This window comes from Haliotis asinina, chromosome 4 (genome assembly GCF_037392515.1).
Source record: "Haliotis asinina isolate JCU_RB_2024 chromosome 4, JCU_Hal_asi_v2, whole genome shotgun sequence".
NCBI lineage: Eukaryota > Metazoa > Mollusca > Gastropoda > Lepetellida > Haliotidae > Haliotis > Haliotis asinina.
In genome coordinates this window covers 54,084,594-54,104,976 of record NC_090283.1, presented here as the reverse complement: position 1 = coordinate 54,104,976, position 20,383 = coordinate 54,084,594, and the positions used below count along the sequence as shown (strand labels likewise).

Below are 20,383 nucleotides of genomic sequence, written 5' to 3'. Positions count from 1 at the left end.
TGTTATGAATAGGTAATCTTTGATATATATTGTTAACGTTTCTCACATACAAACGTACGTTTTCTGGGTTTCAGAAGTCTGCAAGTAAATTTATATAATTAGTGTCAGTAAAGTCAGTAGTGGAGTGTAAAGATAAGTACTGAGACTAAGCTTACACAGACTGGTTTTTCAGTGTCTGCGTGATTTTGTGTCTGTCAGTGGCATCACTTTACACAAAAACATGAACAATTTCGTTCTAAATATCTCAATTTAATTTATTGTATCTATTTCCCATGTCCTGCTGCTTGCTACGATGCTCTTTTCATTCATATTCTAAAAACACAGAGCCACTGAAATAAATGTCTGAAAATTTGGAAACAAAATTCCACTCTGTGTATAAACTGATTATTTTTCACATCTCAAACAAGCGCAACCTTACAAGCACAGTGTTCGCTTCATACCCAAAATGCGTCGTTTGATTTCACCTGGACACGTGGAGTTGGTGAAAATGGCCATTTGTAACATAATTCTGAATGTATGAGGAATTTAGTGACGCTTTTGTCACAGCTGCCTATGAAGTATACGTGATGTAATAGGTGTCTCAATACCGGCCTTCGCGAAACGTGATTTTGCAAACACTGTCCAAAACGGAGGAAAAGCCCACATCGGCGTTCGTTTTTTATTTTTAACGGAATTACGTTTTGTTGTAGCCGTGAGAAACAGTCTCAAACCCGAGCTTAGAGTTTCATCAGCAGTAGATCTATAAGAACTGAAAAAGTAACTTTTCATCTCACCGTTAATAACATCGAATAAGCTGAAAACTGTTATGTCCGCTAAGAGCGTGTTGAGTGTCAATATCATCATCATCATCATCATCATCATCATCATCATCATCACAGCAAACTACGGTTACCACCAACTTCATATGGACGGCTTACGTTTCATTCACTATAACCATTGTTCATAATACGAACGTCAACTGAAACATATAGCAAGTTCCCTTCTTTAGGTCCATTAGTTCTTTATAATCTTGTTTGTTGTGTACGTAGCTAATATTGTTATTAAGAAACTGATTTAAAAATATATATAATCCATCGTTATAAACCTAGGTTACAGTATTGTCATTAACGGGGAACTGACTGAAGAAATTGCATTATCGTTATAAGGTTCTCCGTTTCAAACGTAACTAACAGTAATGTTATTAATCGGAAACTGATAAATTAGGAAATTACATTGACTGGGGAAGGTGGACATATATCTTTTACATAGCAGACAGCCTCGTTACTGTCTGACAGTTAAAAGACTGACCTACTTGTGTGTTGACTGTCGAACCACATGGTTGCATCTGCTAAGTCATACGACTGAGGTAACGATATAATTGTGAACGTACACAAATGAAAGAATCCTCATCTAAGCATGTCAAATTTTACAGTCCCAACTGAATGGCTTCTAAAACGTTAAAGAGTTTTGTGTATAAAGCGAGTTGTTCAGTTGAGAAGATCGGCCGCAGAGACGAAAGTGTCTTCAATGTCATGTAGGATAACCTAGCCATTTCTTCGTCAACAAGTTATGTACATTAATGACACTGGAGGATGATTTAGGTGGAACAGGTTTATTTTCATAACGCAGATTCACGTATGTTTGTTAATAAATTCTCGGCGCTATCTGATAGATGCACATGTAACCGACTGATGAAAATGGTTCTTGGGAAACTGTGCACATTCACTCGTATGTCAGATAATTTTAGAAAGACTAAGATTCTTGATCAATGTATTTTATGGATAAATCTTCTATAATCCATGAAATATCATGGTCATCTACGACAATTATATGTATATGCATGTCGCTAACAGACACTAGATTCCTGGTTTTAGAAATGGTGGACCTCTAAGAGATTATGGTAAATAGTAGAATAATAATTGTAAACGAACTGAATCTGTGAAACTTATATTTACACCAAAAAGGATATGGAGTAAAGCCCAGACGTGTCTTGTTACGTGAATCTAACGTTTGCTTTGTAACGGTTAGCATTTGGTTTTAAATATACAGTCCACAGCACTGTTGTTTGAAGTTAAATTAGAAATGGCGAGAATGAATCATGAATGTTCAGTTTTACGTGCAACACATGTTGCGAAACACGATCTGTTGACCGTGTTTTGTTCAACATGTATATAAATTAACATCCGGTAAAAATCATACAAATAGCTCTGAATACAGAGAGACAGTATGAGAAGGAAATTATGTGTTTAAATTGAAGACGTCTCCCTCTCCAGCAGCGTTGCTCCGTTTGTCCGTCACATTGCATCCAGGTGCAAGTCAATATACATGTACAGTGGAATCTGTCAAAACCGTCATCTGTCCAGTCCGGCAAGTTTCCAATACCTTCATGCAATCTCAGCCCAATTCATGGCTTGTACATTTACCATCAGCTCTAGAATCCAGTACCTTATCAAAACCGGATTATTCCTTCAGTCCCCAAGAGTGCCGGTTTAGACAGTTTCCACTGTATTCGTTGATTATTCTATGTACCCCTTGATGAAATAAACTTTCAGAATATGGTGGTCTGGTTTCCATAATGCTCGTTAACTATTGAGATCATTGATCCAAGAGAGCAGTCCAAGGTTTGCAGGTTGCAGTAAAGAGTTTGCAGGAACTTGTCGTTGTTTTCAAGGTTTGAATCCCCACCACATACCTTAAACATGAGTCTCATTAAACATTTCAGACAATGACCTACTTTTGAGCCGGTCCGAATTTTCTCGTGCGAAAGTGGAAATAATAACACATAAATAATACGAACAGCTATGGTTACACTGAATTCCAATTCCTTGTTTCATAAAAAAATGTTATTTACATATTAATTTTAGTTTTAACGTTTTAAAAAAGTGGTATTTTTATGTCGAGATTTAGGCGGCATGCCGTTAACTAAGACGTTACAGACTGCCTATATATGTTGGAAGGGGTCGTCCAATGATTTACAATTCATCTGGCTCACTGTGTTTCTAGCATTCATTAGGTGTCTTCGATTCTTGTAACGTACAATGAGATTGATATAATGTCAAGTGCGTAACAGACCGCCAAACATTTCTGGCTCCCGTGCCTTGTTTTGAGAGTGCCACGATTTCCAAATTAGTTTCAAGCGATTACATGTATCAAATAATACTGATTAATCTGTATATGTTCAGTTGAATGAGTTGGTCTCAAAACTCTAGACTGGTTATTGTACTAAGTTTCGCAACAGGACGGAACCCAATCAGCAGGAAACGAAACGCTTGTGTAATCAATGTTTTGACGATATGGCGACTGGGTGCACACTGTCCAGCAATCTAGGTCTTTTGCGTGACAACCGGCGAAGCTACCAAAACTTATTCTAAGAGATCACTAACGGGATCGGGTGATCTTACACGCTAAATTGATTGATACTAAGTCTTGCCATCGTATCCCGATTGCGTGAATGCTCATGACTGTCTGGTCCAGCCTGGATTGTTTACAGCCCGCCGCCATATTCCTTTAATATTGCTGTAGCTCTAAACAACTAACGAGCATTTGCACGGCGAGCTAACTGCATATGACTTAATATTTCGCGCACAAAACAACAATCATGTATATGCGTCTTCTGAACACGTTATTCAGACATTTACTTTATTCCTTCTCGGGTTGTTTTTACGCGAATATTTTGTAAATTTTGTGAATTTCTCAATATGAACGAATTACTGGCCGAAATGCTGTCTGGCACAAGATTACATAAGAAATGTGGTGCTTTGCCGTTTATCATTCAAGAAAGAGGGTTAATTGTAATTGTAGTTTATTCCTTTTCGTTTTTTACGTGAATATTTTGTAAATATAGTTAATTACTCAATGTGTACCAAATACTGACCGAAACGCTATCTGGGACAGAACTGTATGAATAATTTGTTGCTTTGCCGTTTATCACTTTATGAAAGACCAGACAAACATGAACGCCTACTTTTATGAGATTTTATTTTTACAAAACTTTGCCGCGAGTATAGCCTGAACATTGCTGAATGCAGCCTTAAACAACAGCCAAAACACAGAAGCCGCCACTGTAGTCTTTAGTCACCTTCCATTCATGCGAAAATGACTATTTTTGCAGGGAACGATTTCAGGATAGGAGATTTTCCTCTAGGAGACCGTGACATTGTCCTACAAGTTGTGTCTTGATTCGCCACATGGCCGCGCTCGGCTAATAACCGCATGACTAGGATACAGAATCACAACCTTGCACAGCTGAATGCATGTTCTACCAAGCAATGCAGGTCTCCACAACCCTGTGGATATATGTTACAGTCAGACATGTAAAGTCAGTCATTTCGTGAAATGACTAAAATCTTCAGTCAATCAATATAATTTAGCCATTATTGGTCGCATGTCTTGCTACCGCAGCATATCTAAGAAAGTACTGGGCCTAGATTTCCGAAGCTCTCTTAGCGCTAATATAGTCGCAAGTTAATGTTAATGTATAGCACTTACGACTATCTTAGCGCTAAGAGTGCTTCGGAAACCTAGGCTACAGTAATAACCTACAGTAATGGCATAGGTTGTCGTGGGCCTCTAGTTTAGTGATTGAGCCACCCGTAGTGGTGGCCTTACACCTGGTAAACGTCTCGAGAGTAACTGTTTCTTAAACAGACGCCCATTGTCCCTACCCCCATCGACAGGATCCTTAACTAGTTTGATCGTCATGGTACAGCCGAATGTGAAAGATGTGTTAGACTGGACATCTTACCACGCCCACGAAATCATGTTACACGGAGTGTGTGAAACCCGGGATTTTACGTAATCCCTAACAGAGTCAGTGACTTTGTGAAATCACTGTGACCACCAGAGATTTCATGTATTTTATGAAATGTCAAGGGATTTCATGAAATCATTACAAGAAAAGGACTAGAAATTATTAATAGAACGCAAGGAAATTGTAGGAAAAGAAATTCAATATTAATGACTGTGACCATCAGAGATTTCATGTATTCTCTAAAAAGTCAAGGGATTTCATGAAATCATTACAAGAAAAGGACTAGAAATTATTAATAGAACGCAAGGAAATTGTAGGAAAAGAAATTCAATATTAATGACTGTGACCACCAGAGATTTCATGTATTCTCTAAAATGTCAAGGGATTTCATGAAATTACTGATTTACATGGTGTTCCATTACACGCATTCCTGTTAGAATATCAGTGAGTGTGTGGGGTTCATGTTTGTACTTTAGGATATTTTGTAGTAAAACAATTTAAGGACAGAGTTTGACAATCTCAAACATTTCTACAGAATGTCTGGTTTAAGATTAGATATTGATAAATGCATTTTGGATACTCTCGGTGGCAGGTAGTGGCATCACTTTAAGCCAGGATCTTTGAGCTTGATTGACATAATGGAGATTTGGGTATTCTAGGAATGAGGCTTATTCCTAACTTAAATAATCCTTGGGTAATTAATACAGGAAAAGGAATAGAAATTGTTAATGGAACGCAAGGGAATTGTTGGAAAAGAAATTTGATATTAATAGGGAAAAGAATTGTTGTTACAGCTTTAGCACTTTCATCATTGGTGGAAATATTCACTTCACTCCCAAAGCTCCCAAACTGACAAATTATACAAAATGCTTGGAGAATATTTTATGAAACACACGAAACTGATTTTACAGATATTGATCAAATCTCATCAGAACCCCAAAATAGTTATTTTATTTTAAGACACTGGCATCTCATAGGTATATACCACATAATGGATTTGTGTAATGATCAAGGTATTGTCATTTGGTGAACGTCAGAAAACACACAAAATGAAAGGCATAAGGTTTCATTACAATGGGTTTTTTGAAGATGGAAAGATACCATTAGAAATATGTTATTGCTTGCACATAATTATCAGCAGACAGGTGCATTGCCAATAAAAATAGAACAATGTTACAATGTGACAGAATATGGTCATCACTATTGCATATACTCCCAGCTAAATATTGATTGTGATTTTCACTATTAGTAGTGCGTACCCGTATGACCTTTTGTCCTAGTTCTGTTGCACTGTGTATTTGGCATATTTGTGTCACTTGATTTGAATGCACGAGTCAAATTGTGGTTGTCAAGGTTTCCAGAATTGTAACTGGGGTCCTAACCAGTGTAAATCAAGACGGTGTAAATGTTTTAAAGCGGGAGTGCATTGTAACAGCCGGTACTATAACAGCCTGTCTTGTAGTAACGATTCAAGCTAATCAGCATATACTCTGAACGCGCATTATAAATGGTTTGTTCTCTATTTCAAGAAAGGCTGGCAGGGGTTTCATGAAAACCTTGAGCTAATATTTCAGTAATTTCATGAAATTCCTGGAAATTTGAGGAAATACATTAAATCCCTGGGGGGCACACAGATATTACGAATATACATACATACATGCATGCATGCATGCATGCATGCATGCATACATGCATACATACATACATACATACATACATTGAAAGGGCTATATCATCACTCTTTTCTAGCATAATGCTCAAGGCTTGTTATAACATGTCATACTAACCCCTATATGCATACCTTCAGTCAGCGACAGGAGATAATGTCAGATAGGCTACCTGTACATATTATTATTATGTCCATCTTTTTCTAATGTCTTGGCGAAGGATTTACCTCATTCAACCAGTATTATTTAATGCCGGGTTTGAGTTGACGAGTCTGTGTATTTTAAGAAGAATACAAAGAACAATAATCTTAAAGCGACCTTCACACGGCAAACAAAAGTCTGACAACACATATGTTGTTGAAGTTTTAAAAGTTGTCAGACTCCCTCTTTCACCTGTCAAACACGTCAGAGTTTTGTGTCATTTGAGCGTCATGTCTCTATCGGTGCGCTGAGTGTTTCGTTGACTGCGATTGATCGTTTCTGAGCAACACGAGTTTGACAACATTTTATACATCAAGCTCGATTTTGACAACACTCAAAGTTTGATGAAAAGTCGGTGAGAATAGAGACAGATCCTATTTCTCGACAACAGTTTGACAACTCTGAAAATGGTGTTGGTGGTGAGTTGCTGGAATGTTTACACTCTCAAACTCGAGTGTGACAACATGTGTTGTCAAACTCTATTATCCATACAGTGACATATAACCGAGTACATGAAAATCATATGTTGCACACGTGTAATAAACCCGAAAACGAATTTCATTGGTCAGTTATCCGACCATGACCTCCAGGACCCCATTGGATTGTGGAACTACTTTTTTCATTCATAACGTTTTACTACACATTTACTGCGAATGTTCAGTCTCGCTACTACGAGAACAAACAAATGAAATGCTGTCAAAGACAAAACGTTACAAACAAACGCTTTTGCACACACCGTGTTTGTTGATATTAAATTACATGTAAAGTTAAAAATTGGCTCGGCTCGATAATGACAAGTGTAGCACACATCACTGACGACAAACGGCTAACTAATCACAGTGCCCGCAAACATTTGATTCAGAAGTTGCAGGGCAATAACGTAGCTCCAACGCATATCATGCAAATGTCTGGACATAAACATGTACAGAGTGTGAACAATTATTCACACTTTTCTGATGCACAACACAGGGAAGTGGGAAATCTGTTGCCTGCGTCCCGAAATCAGCCTGCTCGCTCTCACTCGGGAAATATGAATTTTTCTGAAACTCGTTTTGTAGAAACAATATGACACAATCGCTCGTGCATTAATCTCTGTTTATTTTGTCCCGTGAAGGCCGCTTACGGAAGCAATGCTGTAGGCAAGATATTAATATAGGTGACGTCATGTAATTGATTTCCGACGTCATGAACAATGGATGACGTCATATCATATTTTCACACTGTTGCACTAGGACGTATTGGTGGGTTCGACTAGGCAGCACTTTCTGAGAGTACTCCCATTCGCTGTATGGGCTGCATGTAGAAGGAGGAATGGCCTTGAGTTGATGGTGAGCCCTGGCTGCAGTTAAGTTTTGCATATTAATAAAAACTGACCCTTATTTATTTCCAAGGTTAGTGCCTCAGCGTCGACGGCCCTAAAACCCAGTCTGGAAAAGAACGTGGTTTGTATTTTGGCACAGATTCGAACATGACGCTTGCATCAACTTTATCTCTGTGCATATTCTCCTGCTTTATATATGCGGTATCAACGTCAAGTGCGCCGTCTAGCAACACACATGGGAACAGCACAGCACATGGCATTGAAATCGGCGTTGTCCTGTTTGAAAATGTGAGACAACCCATGATATACACGATCGTTCTCGTTGTGGCAGCCGTTAGCAAAGTTGGTGAGTGAGATTATTGTCTATAGTAGTATATTCATGACAAAAGATATGATCACAACTTATTTATTCTGATTGATATTAGTATTTCTTATATTACATGCACATTACATTTATTACATGGATCCGTTAAGCAACCGATTCGTGTAAGAGGCGACAAACCGAGTGGTCGGAGTCGCTGACGTGGAGTACATGTATGATCGTTGCTGTTACTATAACTAACTGGTTTTCTCATCACGATCCGATTATCTGCTAGCCTCAACGCTAGACTATTTCGGATTGCTGCGTAAAAGCATGCACTCATGCAAAAGACCAAAAATAGCTGTGCGTTCAGTTTTAAATGAAATTTAGAACCATATATTATAATTTCCTTGTACACCTCTGATTTTCCAACACAGTATGTTTATCTCTTAAATACCTTACTGCAGCTTTTCATCATGCTCATTTCCGATTGATATCGCTTTTCTATAAATATGTTGCTGCAGCTTTTCATCATGAGTATTTGATATCACCCAACAGTAGATATATTGTTGCAGATTTCACCATGCACATTTCCGTTTGATATCACCCAACAGTAGATATATTGTTGCAGATTTCACCATGCACATTTCCGTTTGATATCGCCTAACAATACATATCTTGTTTCACCTTTTAACATGTACATTTCCCTATAATATCTCCTAACAATATATATCTTGTTTCAGCTTTTCACCATGTGCATCTCTTTTTGATATCACTGAACAATAAATACCGTTTAGCAGCTTTTCGCCCTGAATTCTTCCGTTTAATACTGCTTAAGAATAAGTAGCTTGCTGTAGTTTTTCACCATGGATAGATCCGTTTGATACCGAATAACAATAAACATCTTGCTGCAGCTTTTCCCCATACACAATGAATATGTTGTTGCGCGTTTTCACTATGCACATTTCCGTTGATATCCCCAACAATCTGTATCTCTTGCAGATTTCACCATAGATATTTCCGTTTAATATCACTTAGCAATACATACCTTGTTTTTCACCAGTGATATTTCTGGTTGATATCGCTAAACAATAATTATTTTGTCGCAGTTTTTTACCATGGATATTTCCGGTTGATACCGCTTAACAATAAAATATCTTGTTGCAGCCTTTCACCACGCACATTTCCTCTCATCAAGGATTCCGGAGTCATGGTGAGCATAAATATTTTGTATTTATATTTGTTTGGTCATGTCACAACCCGTCATTTTATAACATGGCCCAACATCCACTGTGAAGAATTGTGTCTCAAGATCCTCCGTTGTTTCGGTTATATCTCTATGTCTGTCCGCCGCAAAGACCTGCTTCAAGTAATTTCTAAATCAGTATTCGTGGTCTGTCTGAGATATTACCAATGTGACGGATAATTTTCCTTATTCCTTCCCAATCGGGATTACACGTCATGCTATATTTCATATACCATTCGAAGCGACCACAAACCATCACCCGCAACGCTACCATCGGAATCTCCGCTCAAACTGACTGGTCTGATATTGTTTACATCACAAAGCCTTTTCTTTTTTCAGCCTGCTGATCATCCTTGGCCAGATATTCGGGGCGATTCTTGAGTGAGTAGACCCGTAAAGATCCGGAGTAGAACAGATCTTCAGCATGTAAATGCGACTAACGGGGTGGTCATGCTCACTGACAAATCGTAACTACTCGCGTGTCATCCGGCAAGCCTTCTTGCAGGTCACGGAAAGAGGCGAGTAGTTACGAATGACTCGCTGACTTGGTTGACACATGTCATCGGTTGCCAGTTGCGCAGATCGATGCTCATGCTGTTGATCACTGGATTATCTGGTCCAGACTCGATTATTTACAGACCGCCGCCATATAGCTGGAATATTGCTGAGTGCGGCGTAAAACTAAACTCACTCACTCATTCTTCAGTGAGTATGCCGTGGTGCTGTCTTCATTCCACCCTGTTGCAGCGAATCATTTAAAGTTCATAACCTTTAAAGTTCAAGTCTTGAGGAATTCATATACCCTTCAGACAGAGGTAAGCTTTGGCGTATCAGGCCCCCGTGTCGTGCCGATGATTCATGAACGTGCGCCATGAAGAAGTTTATGAGCCATAATTTTTCTTGCTACGAAGTGCAATTGACAAATTTAAACACATTTTACAAAAAAATGATGTTATATCTGGCGCACGTTCGTAATCATCGGCACGACTTCGATGTTCAGATGTAAACAAACTACAGGGGCATGACTTGTGACACTCTCCTAGAGTGACTATCTTTTCCTAAAAACATAAGCTATTGCCCCGACAACACCTCATACCTAAACGCATTTAACACGGGTGGTCAAAGATGGATAAGTATAAAAATATAATAGTAGAAACTAAAAACAAATCTCACCGAGACGGGCGCTTCTTCCAACGACGCCATGTTTTGCTGCGTGAGTTTCCGCTCGCGACCGAAAAATCTCCGAAGATGGCCGATCGTGTTTCAAGTATTACCGACATTGCTTCCGATAGGGCCGATGTATTTCTGTTATTACCGCTAAATTACCGATATCGCTGCAATTGTTTCGCGAGTGGGCTGCGTTTGTTTACATTTGAGATGCAATTCCTTCAAATTTGCTGTAATTCCTTCAATTACTTAGGGGGGCCTGCGTATGTAGTCAGTACGTTCTAGCCTTTCTGAAGACATGTTGTTCTGTGATTAACAGAAATAAATTATTTGACAATAAGGCTTATCCTTTTATGTAATGACGAAAGTATACCATGTAACCGGTTACATGGAGCAGTAAGATAAACTTGTAGAATTCTGGTCGGTCAATAACCAAAGCGTCGAAACCATTTCTGCGGATTTGCCAGTGTGTGAGAGCCTTAGAGGGAATGTGACTGCCAAACAGCTGATCGCTTAGAAACTTCACAATTGGCGTGTATAGATATGAGAATAAACAGAGAAATAAAAGCGTTGCCATGATTTCTTATTTGTTTGATTCAATAGAAATGTTTTAAAAAATAAAACGTTGCTGTAAATCACAAACCTCAAAAGCAAGCATTTTTATCATAAACTAAGCCACCACGAGTTATCTCCCTTAACTTGAGTGTTCACTGTTTCATGAAACGTATAATATAAAGTATATTGTCGTTTTTGGTATTTTCAGTTGAATGCTGGCTTTGATGCACTAAATAAAAATCTCGTGAGGATAATATATTCGTCACATGGTATTTTGAAAGAATGTACAGGACTGAAATACGGAATTTACATTGTCAAGAATCTTACAGTCCCAAAACCCTTTCTAAAGGAATTAGGGCACAAGTAGCCTTTACACTGAGGAAAGTTTGGAGCAGGCAGTAAACGTTTATCACCTTTCGGAAGACAGTTTGTTGTGTGATTAACAGAAATTAGACATATGAAGCAGTTTGTCGCGTGGTCAAGACGGTAGTATCAAGTATATATGTCCGACTGTACAGGAAAGGAATATTATATTGCAGACATGTATTCCCCACTGTTTAGGGTGGTTCGTACAAATGCATGTAAGTGGAGTTTGATACCGGAAGGAGTTTTAATGATTGCACATGACAGATTTGTCCATCTACGTGGTCTGGCTGATTTCATGCCACCTTCTTTCAGATATTCCGGAGGTGCTGCCTACATTCCAGACTTCTTCTCCCCACATGATTTTTTCCAGTATCTTCTCCCTCCGTGAGTACCTTCTTCTCCGTTAATATCTTCTTCCTCCGTGAGTACCTTCTTCTCCGTTCATATCTTCTTCCTAGGTAAGTACCTTTCCTCCGTGAATATTTTTTCCGCCATGAGTACCTTCTTCTCCGTGAATATCTTCGGCCTCTGTGAGTACGTTCTTCCTCCGTAAGTACATTCTTCCTCCGTAAGTACATTCTTCCTGCGTGAGTATCTTTTCCTCCCTGATGATCGCCTTGATATCGTGAGTACATTCTTCCTCCGCTAGTACCCTCTTCGTCCACGAATCGTCCTCTTCTTCCTCTCATTCGTGCTGTGTTACGTAAGACACCACTTGCCTCCACATTATACAGTTACCGATAGCCATTTGTAACGTAGTTTCCAACACGTATTTCAGGATCATCCTGGAAGCAGCCTACAGTCTTCATGACAGGACGTTTGCTGACAACCTCGGATCTGTCCTTCTGTTTGCTGTGGTTGTGAGTTCTTCAAATTTGACATCTGATCAAAGTCTCGTCACGATATGGCTGAGATATTGCCGATGTGACGTTAAATATTAACTCACTCACTCACTCACTCTGATCAAAGTTTGCCCATGTTTTCACGCGCATCGCACGTGGGATTCCCTGTACCATTACAGCGCCCTCTGGGATACTTAAGTTAAGTCATTCGCATTGTCATCACTTCCTGCTCTGAGTAGATTAGTGTATTACTTCAATTAACTTTACTTTTCTTAAATTCGTAGATATTATTACTTCTGGGTACTCTCTTAGTCATATCTATTATTTTAACTTTACACCATTTGTCATATTGACCCAGTTAGCTTTTCTTTATACTTTGTGTATACTATTTAATACTGGGTATTCTCTGGGCATCAAACGTACACATTATGCTTTTCGTGAGAGGCAGCAAACGGGGATCGGGTGGTCAGGATCGCCGACTACGTTGACACGTGTCATAATAACCCCGTAGATTGTGTAGATTGATGCTGATGATGTAGATCACTGGATCACTGATCACATCACCGCCATGATGCAGTTGGAAAATTGTTGAGTGCGGCGTAAAACTAAACTCACTCACATAGTCATAGTGTTTTGTACTCTCTCTCTTTCATTTTAATCTAGTTTGCTTTTTCTTCAAGTCATACGTTTAGTTAATTCTTGGTACGCTCTGTGTCACCTAACATGTGACTAAGGATAAGACATCTTAAGACTATGGCAGTGCGTGAGTTAAACAAGAACTGTAATTGTGGATCTCAAAGGAGACAAACGGTGTCCTCGAATCCATCGAGGGCTAAGTTACTCTGCTGATTACTGATATTATTCTGACGTAAGACTCATTCAGACACTCTCTCACTTTCGTTTCAGGGAACCATATTAGCTTTCTTTGCTCTGGGTGAGTATTTTATAAACGTGCTTCAGACAACATCTTGTCTCCGTAATTCCCTGGTGGATTTTACTGGTAAACACATATAAGATGATCCACGACCTGACAAATGACCCCAGTTTGCATACTTGGGAACGCCCCACAGAACGATCCACTTGAAACAACATTGTATAATATCTAAAATGCTTGTTAATGCCTCATCTATTTGTCTTCGTCTTAACTAAAGGTTAGCGTGGAATATCAGTATCTTACGCCTGAAATTGAAGTCTTAACATTCGAAGGAATATGCGGTGTTGATTTCATGTCACGGTTAGCATGTATTGCACGTGCATAATCGTCAAGCTACCTGTAGCAGCCAAGTGTACTCGCCCAATTCGTTGTACCGCCTCTCTTGTCACAAATGCATTTAGTGCGCAGGATCATCTAGTATGTGTCTAGCAGTCTGTCTGTCTGTCTGTCTGTCTGTCTGTCTGTATGTATGTCTGTATGTCTGTCTGTATGTATGTATGTATGTATGTCTGTCTGTCTGTCTGTCTGTATGTATGTATGTATGTATGTATGTCTGTCTGTCTGTCTGTCTGTCTGTATGTATGTATGTCTGTCTGTCTGTATGTCTGTATGTATGTCTGTCTGTCTGTATGTATGTATGTCTGTCTGTCTGTATGTATGTATGTCTGTCTGTCTGTATGTCTGTATGTATGTCTGTCTGTCTGTCTGTCTGTATGTCTGTCTGTCTGTCTGTCTGTCTGTCTGTCTGTATGTATGTATGTATGTATGTCTGTCTGTCTGTCTGTCTGTCTGTCTGTATGTCTGTATGTCTGTCTGTCTGTCTGTCTGTCTGTATGTCTGTCTGTCTGTCTGTCTGTATGTATGTATGTATGTATGTCTGTCTGTCTGTTTGTCTGTATGTATGTATGTATGTATGTATGTATGTATGTAAGTATGTATGTCTGTATGTCTGTCTGTCTGTCTGTCTGTCTGTATGTATGTATGTATGTCTGTCTGTCTGTCTTTCTGTCTGTCTGTATGTATGTATGTATGTATGTCTGTCTGTATGTATGTATGTATGTATGTCTGTATGTCTGTATGTATGTCTGTATGTCTGTCTGTCTGTATGTATGTATGTATGTAAGTATGTATACATGCATGTATGCATGTATATTCATAACATCTGTGTGCCCCCCCCCCGGGATTTAATGTATTTCCTAAAATTTCCCCCATGTGTCTAGCAGTAGTACTTTCATTGTTAAGAAATTTGACGTATTTCTTCCTGAACCAAGTCCACAAATCAGGGATGCAACATTAACACACAATAATTAGGTATCCGTGAAGATCTGGGCTGACTTGCACGAAGTAATCATAGCGCTACAACGACTGGAACTCCCATTCATCAAAATGGGCCTAAGACAGTCTCAGCGGTAAGACTGCTTTGTGCAAGTGGGCCCAGGATCACGACCGACCTTCAGAAACCCATGCTAAAAGTCTGGTAACAGGATCAGGACGTCAGGCTCACTGACTCGGTTGACAATTCCAGTAGTGTAGCGGTGACTGCCTGGTCCGGACAACAGTAGACGCTGTCTAAACCGGCACTCGTCGGGGCTGAAGAAGCAGTAGTTTCTTTACAGACCGACGTAAACTCAGTAGGATACGGCAGAATTCGGAGAAATTTGAATTTGCTAGTGGATTTTTTTTATCTTTTCTAAAGAATAGAATAAGTACTCATTTGACACCATTTCATAACAGTATATGTCAAATCACCTACCTTGGGAAAAAATAGTGTCCTGAGTGTCTCATTCTCAATGACCTCACTACTGTCACGCAAATCGTGAAGATCTCAGATCTGTAGGACCTGCTGTGTTGGCCAGTAAAGAAAGTAAATCTTGTCAAAACCCTTTTTGATCCACGATATAACAGATATAATGGTATCTCTAAAGCTGATGTGGCTGGGGATTTATCAAAGCGTCCTAAAATAATGTTCATTCACTATTATTTCTAAACGCCGTTTATGCCTGCTGCAGGTTTCACTCTGTACGGCCTTGCCATTAGCGGAGCGATGGGGGCTTTCACCTTCCAGATAACACTCACACAGATCCTCATCTTTGCCGCACTCATCGTCGCTGTCGACCCTGTGGCGGTAGGTAAACGTTGTCATTAGGTGATTTATGTCACCTTTTCACAATGCCAATAGTTATCACGACTGATCCCAACACAACATGGAATCTGAGGCAGCCATATTAAAAATTTAGTTCTTTCTAACATCATGTCACAACATGAATTTGCCACCCAAAAATGTTCGCATAATCGAACATTAATTTAGTAGAGAAATGGACGTATCAAAATGAAAGTAGAGTATGGTAGCCTAGTGGTTAAGGCGTTCGTCCGTATCGCCGAAGAATCAGGTTCGATTCTCCACACGAGTGCAGTGTGTGTAAAGCCTATTTCTGGTGTTCTTCGCCGTGATAATGCTGTCATATTGCCAACAGTAAACTAAAACCAAACGCTGCCTCACATCATAACTTCAGTTAAAGTGTTAAAGCAGACATAAAATTGTTTGTCTTTCAGGTTCTGGCTGTGTTCCAGGAAATAGGCGTCAACAATCTTTTGTATTACCTGGTTTTCGGAGAATCTCTGCTCAACGGTAAGGTCACGTCAAGGCTCTGTTCTACTCCTTACTTTATCTATTGTCATTAGGCAGATGTGATAGATTTACAAATGAATGAATACAAATGCTAAACATAGGAAAGTGACCACTGAATCGCGTAGTCGCTACCTTTCTTGTATTGTCCATTATTTGCTTAAAATGTAAGTTCTTTTTACTCTCAGTAATATTTTCAAAGTTGTATCCAAACGTACAAGATCCATTCATTTATGATAATATATAGTGGAATGATTCACTATGAAATAACACGTAACGTCTGTTGCCACTATATGGCGTGACTGTCGGTTTATTCTTTGATGTCGATATATAGTGGAATGATTCAGTATACAATAACACGTAACGATTCAGTATAAAATAACACGTAACGTCTGTTGCCACTATATGGCGTGACTGTCGGTTTATTCTTTGATGTCGATATATAGTGGAATGATTCAGTATACAATAACACGTAACGATTCAGTATAAAATAACACGTAACGTCTGTTGCCACTATATGGCGTGACTGTCGGTTTATTCTTTGATGTCGATATATAGTGGAATGATTCAGTATAAAATAATATGTAACGTCTGTTGTCTCTAGACGGCGTGACTGTCGGTTTATTCATTGATGTCGATCTATAGTGGACTGATTCAGTATAAAGTAACATGTAACGTCTGTTGTCTCTAGATGGTGTGACTGTCGGTTTATTCATTGATGTCGATATATAGTGGAATGATTCAGTATAAAATAATATGTAACGTCTGTTGTCTCTAGACGGCGTGACTGTCGGTTTATTCATTGATGTCGATCTATAGTGGAATGATTCAGTATAAAGTAACATGTAACGTCTGTTGTCTCTAGATGGTGTGACTGTCGGTTTATTCATTGATGTCGATCTATAGTGGAATGATTCAGTATAAAGTAACATGTAACGTCTGTTGTCTCTAGACGGCGTGACTGTCGGTTTATTCATTGATGTCGATCTATAGTGGAATGATTCAGTATAAAGTAACATGTAACGTCTGTTGTCTCTAGATGGTGTGACTCTCGGTTTATTCATTGATGTCGATATATAGTGGAATGATTCAGTATAAAGTAACATGTAACGTCTGTTGTCTCTAGACGGCGTGACTGTCGGTTTATTCATTGATGTCGATCTATAGTGGAATGATTCAGTATAAAATAATATGTAACGTCTGTTGTCTCTAGACGGCGTGACTGTCGGTTTATTCATTGATGTCGATCTATAGTGGAATGATTCAGTATAAAGTAACATGTAACGTCTGTTGTCTCTAGACGGCGTGACTGTCGGTTTATTCATTGATGTCGATCTATAGTGGAATGATTCAGTATAAAGTAACATGTAACGTCTGTTGTCTCTAGACGGCGTGACTGTCGGTTTATTCATTGATGTCGATCTATAGTGGAATGATTCAGTATAAAGTAACATGTAACGTCTGTTGTCTCTAGACGGCGTGACTGTCGGTTTATTCATTGATGTCGATATATAGTGGAATGATTCAGTATAAAATAATATGTAACGTCTGTTGTCTCTAGATGGTGTGACTGTCGGTTTATTCATTGATGTCGATCTATAGTGGAATGATTCAGTATAAAGTAACATGTAACGTCTGTTGTCTCTAGATGGCGTGACTGTGGTCCTGTATCAGGTCATGCAGACATACAACAAACTCGCTTCGTCAGGTCAAGCTGTTGACGGTGACCAGGTAAGACAACAGGTCTATCAGGTCATACAGACATACAACGATCTCACTTTATCAGGTAAGTACGAATGAATGTTTGATAGACCCACACAGGACATAATCTGACATTTACCTTCTCTCCCCAGATTGGACTCGGTATCCTGAAGTTCTTTGTGGTGTGTTTTGGTGGCCTAGGGCTCGGTGTTCTCGCAGGGATTGCGACTGCGCTCTTGACGAGGTGCACCCGGAAGGTTAAAAGTAAGCAGCCCCATGATTAATGACCAATGCAACGTTTCACAAAAATGTTTACTCAAGAAGGTGTTAGAGTACGGCAATTGAAATCTCGGAAATATGTTGACATGTCATGGTATTACTTGTACCTTTTCTAGTCCTTGGTTTCTGAGGGGATTTTTGTTTTGGGTTTTTTGTTTGCTTGGTTGTTTGGTTGGGGGTTTGTTTTTTTTTTGTGTGTGTTTGTTTGTTTTTTGTTTAGCTATATATTTCTGTATTGGGGTGGGACACATCTAGGAAGGGTAGGTGATGGTTTGCATTCGTTTCCATGGCTGCGTGTTGAGGTGATTGAGCAGTTTTGTGGGATCGTCATGGGGAGCTATGATAGGAGCTACGTCGACTTTGCAATGTATTTGCAGGGGCCCAAACAGCCAATCTTAACATACCTGATGGCATGGCTAGTTGCTTTTACTACCTTCTTGCCATGAGTGTAGCTTTAACTCAGAAGTCCATCCATGGTGCGGGCCCCATGGAACGAGCCTGAGCATATCAAGGGCGTGTTGGAAAATGATGCTTTCAAATTTGTATGGAATAGGCCCATATACAACAGAAGAATCAGAAGAATTCCTGCCAACAAATCTCATCTTGTCCTTTTTGATAAATACAGTAATTTATTTGCTATTAAATTTTCGGCCCCTTTTGACAGCAATGCGATTGGCAAGATTCGGGAAATGCATGCTGTCCTTGCCTTTGCATTGTCTCGCTTGCATTCCCAGTACACTGTCGCAAAACTTCCCATTGTTGTCGGTGCCCTTGGTTTGGTACCTCCTGATCTCATTGCGCAGATCAGGGGGTCCCCGCGAGTGCACCGGGAGCACAGCCTTCCGAATCTCTGGGTAATGGAGATGGCTGGAGTGTACATATTCTCCTGAAAGTTCTTGGTGGATCCGATAGCAGGGCTATGACAATATATCGTAGTATCGATAATCGTGATTCTTTATAGGACGATAACATATCGATACTTTTTATCGTATCGTTGACCTTAAAACTGTTAATTTTCACTAGAAATGTACGGTTATGTCAAAATTTACATTGTTACTTGATAGAAAAAATAAAATATAGAATTGTGAAAAAATATATATCTAAAGATAGCATATGGTGACGAATCGTATCGTTTCAAGATATCGCAATACGTATCGTATATTGAACTTTCTGTATCGTCACATTCGATAGGCAGCATTTCCCGGGAGAAGGCCTATTATCCGGCCACCCATTTTCTCCCGGGTGGACAGAGGCAGTTTTGAACAACTCACGTGTATTACATGTATCACATGTGTTTCGTTGTGGTCCAGAAGCTCTCCGCGCCCAGCGTTGACTGATTGTGACCTCAGCTCGCTCGCTCACTCACTCACTCAACCCTCCACTCACTCACCCCTCCACTCACTCACTCAATCACTTGACGCTGTTCCAGTTGCCCAGCCTCTAATCGTGTACACAATGGTGTATCTCGGCTTCCTCCTGGCGGAGCTGTTTGAGTTCTCCGGCATCATCAGCATCATCGGCTGCGGCCTCGTCCAGGTCCACTACGCCTTCCACAACATCAGCGAGAAGTCCAAGACTACCATCATATACTTCACCAAGGTCATCAGGTTGGGAACCTTAACGTCTGTAGCACACAGGGAACCGCTTTTATCGGGTAGATAATAAGAGGGATAAAAAAATATATTCCCGACTATCCCAAATACAATAGACAGCACGATGTTGCATTCACTATTCAAATAGGCTAAGTTAAACAAAAGAAAGGCAGGTGACAGGTTGTAAATTTTGGCAAATATACGTTAGAGTGTTCTCACTTATTTTGCACATACCTTTGACTTAACACATATCCTTGATGGCCGTCTCGTAGAATACAAATCGTGAAAGAAGCCTTTAATTTTGGATGGACTTAGAGAAGAATAAAGATGTAAAGATTTCAATAGTCCTTTGAGCAATTATAGCAATAAAGTAAGCTTCGTGTCTTGCGAGTAAACAACAGGCTAACATTATCCATCTGAAAGTCAGAAAACTGTGACTTTGGGTTCGAATCCCGATTCGCCCGATTACAGCCCCAGAATCATGATTGGGTTTATGTCTAGGCTTTTTAAAAGCAAAATACTTTTCAAAGCGGCTTCAAACCCAGTTCACTCACTTACTCTTGTATCTCAAAGGCTTCCGTTTATTCATCAGCACCACCAATGAAATCATCATCTTCCTCTTCCTGGGATTGGTGATGTTCCGGAATGACGAGCGTATGTGGCACACTGGCTTCGTGCTGTGGACGGTCTTTTTTTGCTTCATATACAGGTTCATCAGTGAGTAGCAACCACTGGCAGCTAACCAACGTCAAAACCCCTTAGTGTGCTAAAAGCAAAGGGACCATTCTTGTGAATTCTTGAGTTTTCTTAAATGAGGAGCTTGTTGAGAAATGTGACCAAATAAATAGTGTATTGG

General features: G+C 39.6%; 1 protein-coding gene across 1 annotated transcript in view; it reads left to right on the top strand.

Moving 5' to 3' along the window:
- Positions 1–20,383, top strand: part of LOC137281673 (sodium/hydrogen exchanger 1-like) — a 50,286-nt gene that overhangs the window by 3,251 nt on the left and 26,652 nt on the right. Inside the window, exons 2-13 of the mRNA XM_067813069.1 lie at positions 7,989–8,264; positions 9,387–9,432; positions 9,805–9,846; positions 11,866–11,937; positions 12,332–12,413; positions 13,302–13,329; positions 15,339–15,454; positions 15,883–15,958; positions 17,604–17,686; positions 17,809–17,920; positions 19,365–19,542; positions 20,120–20,244. Coding sequence (XP_067669170.1) covers positions 8,066–8,264; positions 9,387–9,432; positions 9,805–9,846; positions 11,866–11,937; positions 12,332–12,413; positions 13,302–13,329; positions 15,339–15,454; positions 15,883–15,958; positions 17,604–17,686; positions 17,809–17,920; positions 19,365–19,542; positions 20,120–20,244 — 1,159 coding nt within the window. The 5' untranslated portion in view covers positions 7,989–8,065. The remainder of the gene's footprint in view (positions 1–7,988; positions 8,265–9,386; positions 9,433–9,804; positions 9,847–11,865; positions 11,938–12,331; positions 12,414–13,301; positions 13,330–15,338; positions 15,455–15,882; positions 15,959–17,603; positions 17,687–17,808; positions 17,921–19,364; positions 19,543–20,119; positions 20,245–20,383) is intronic.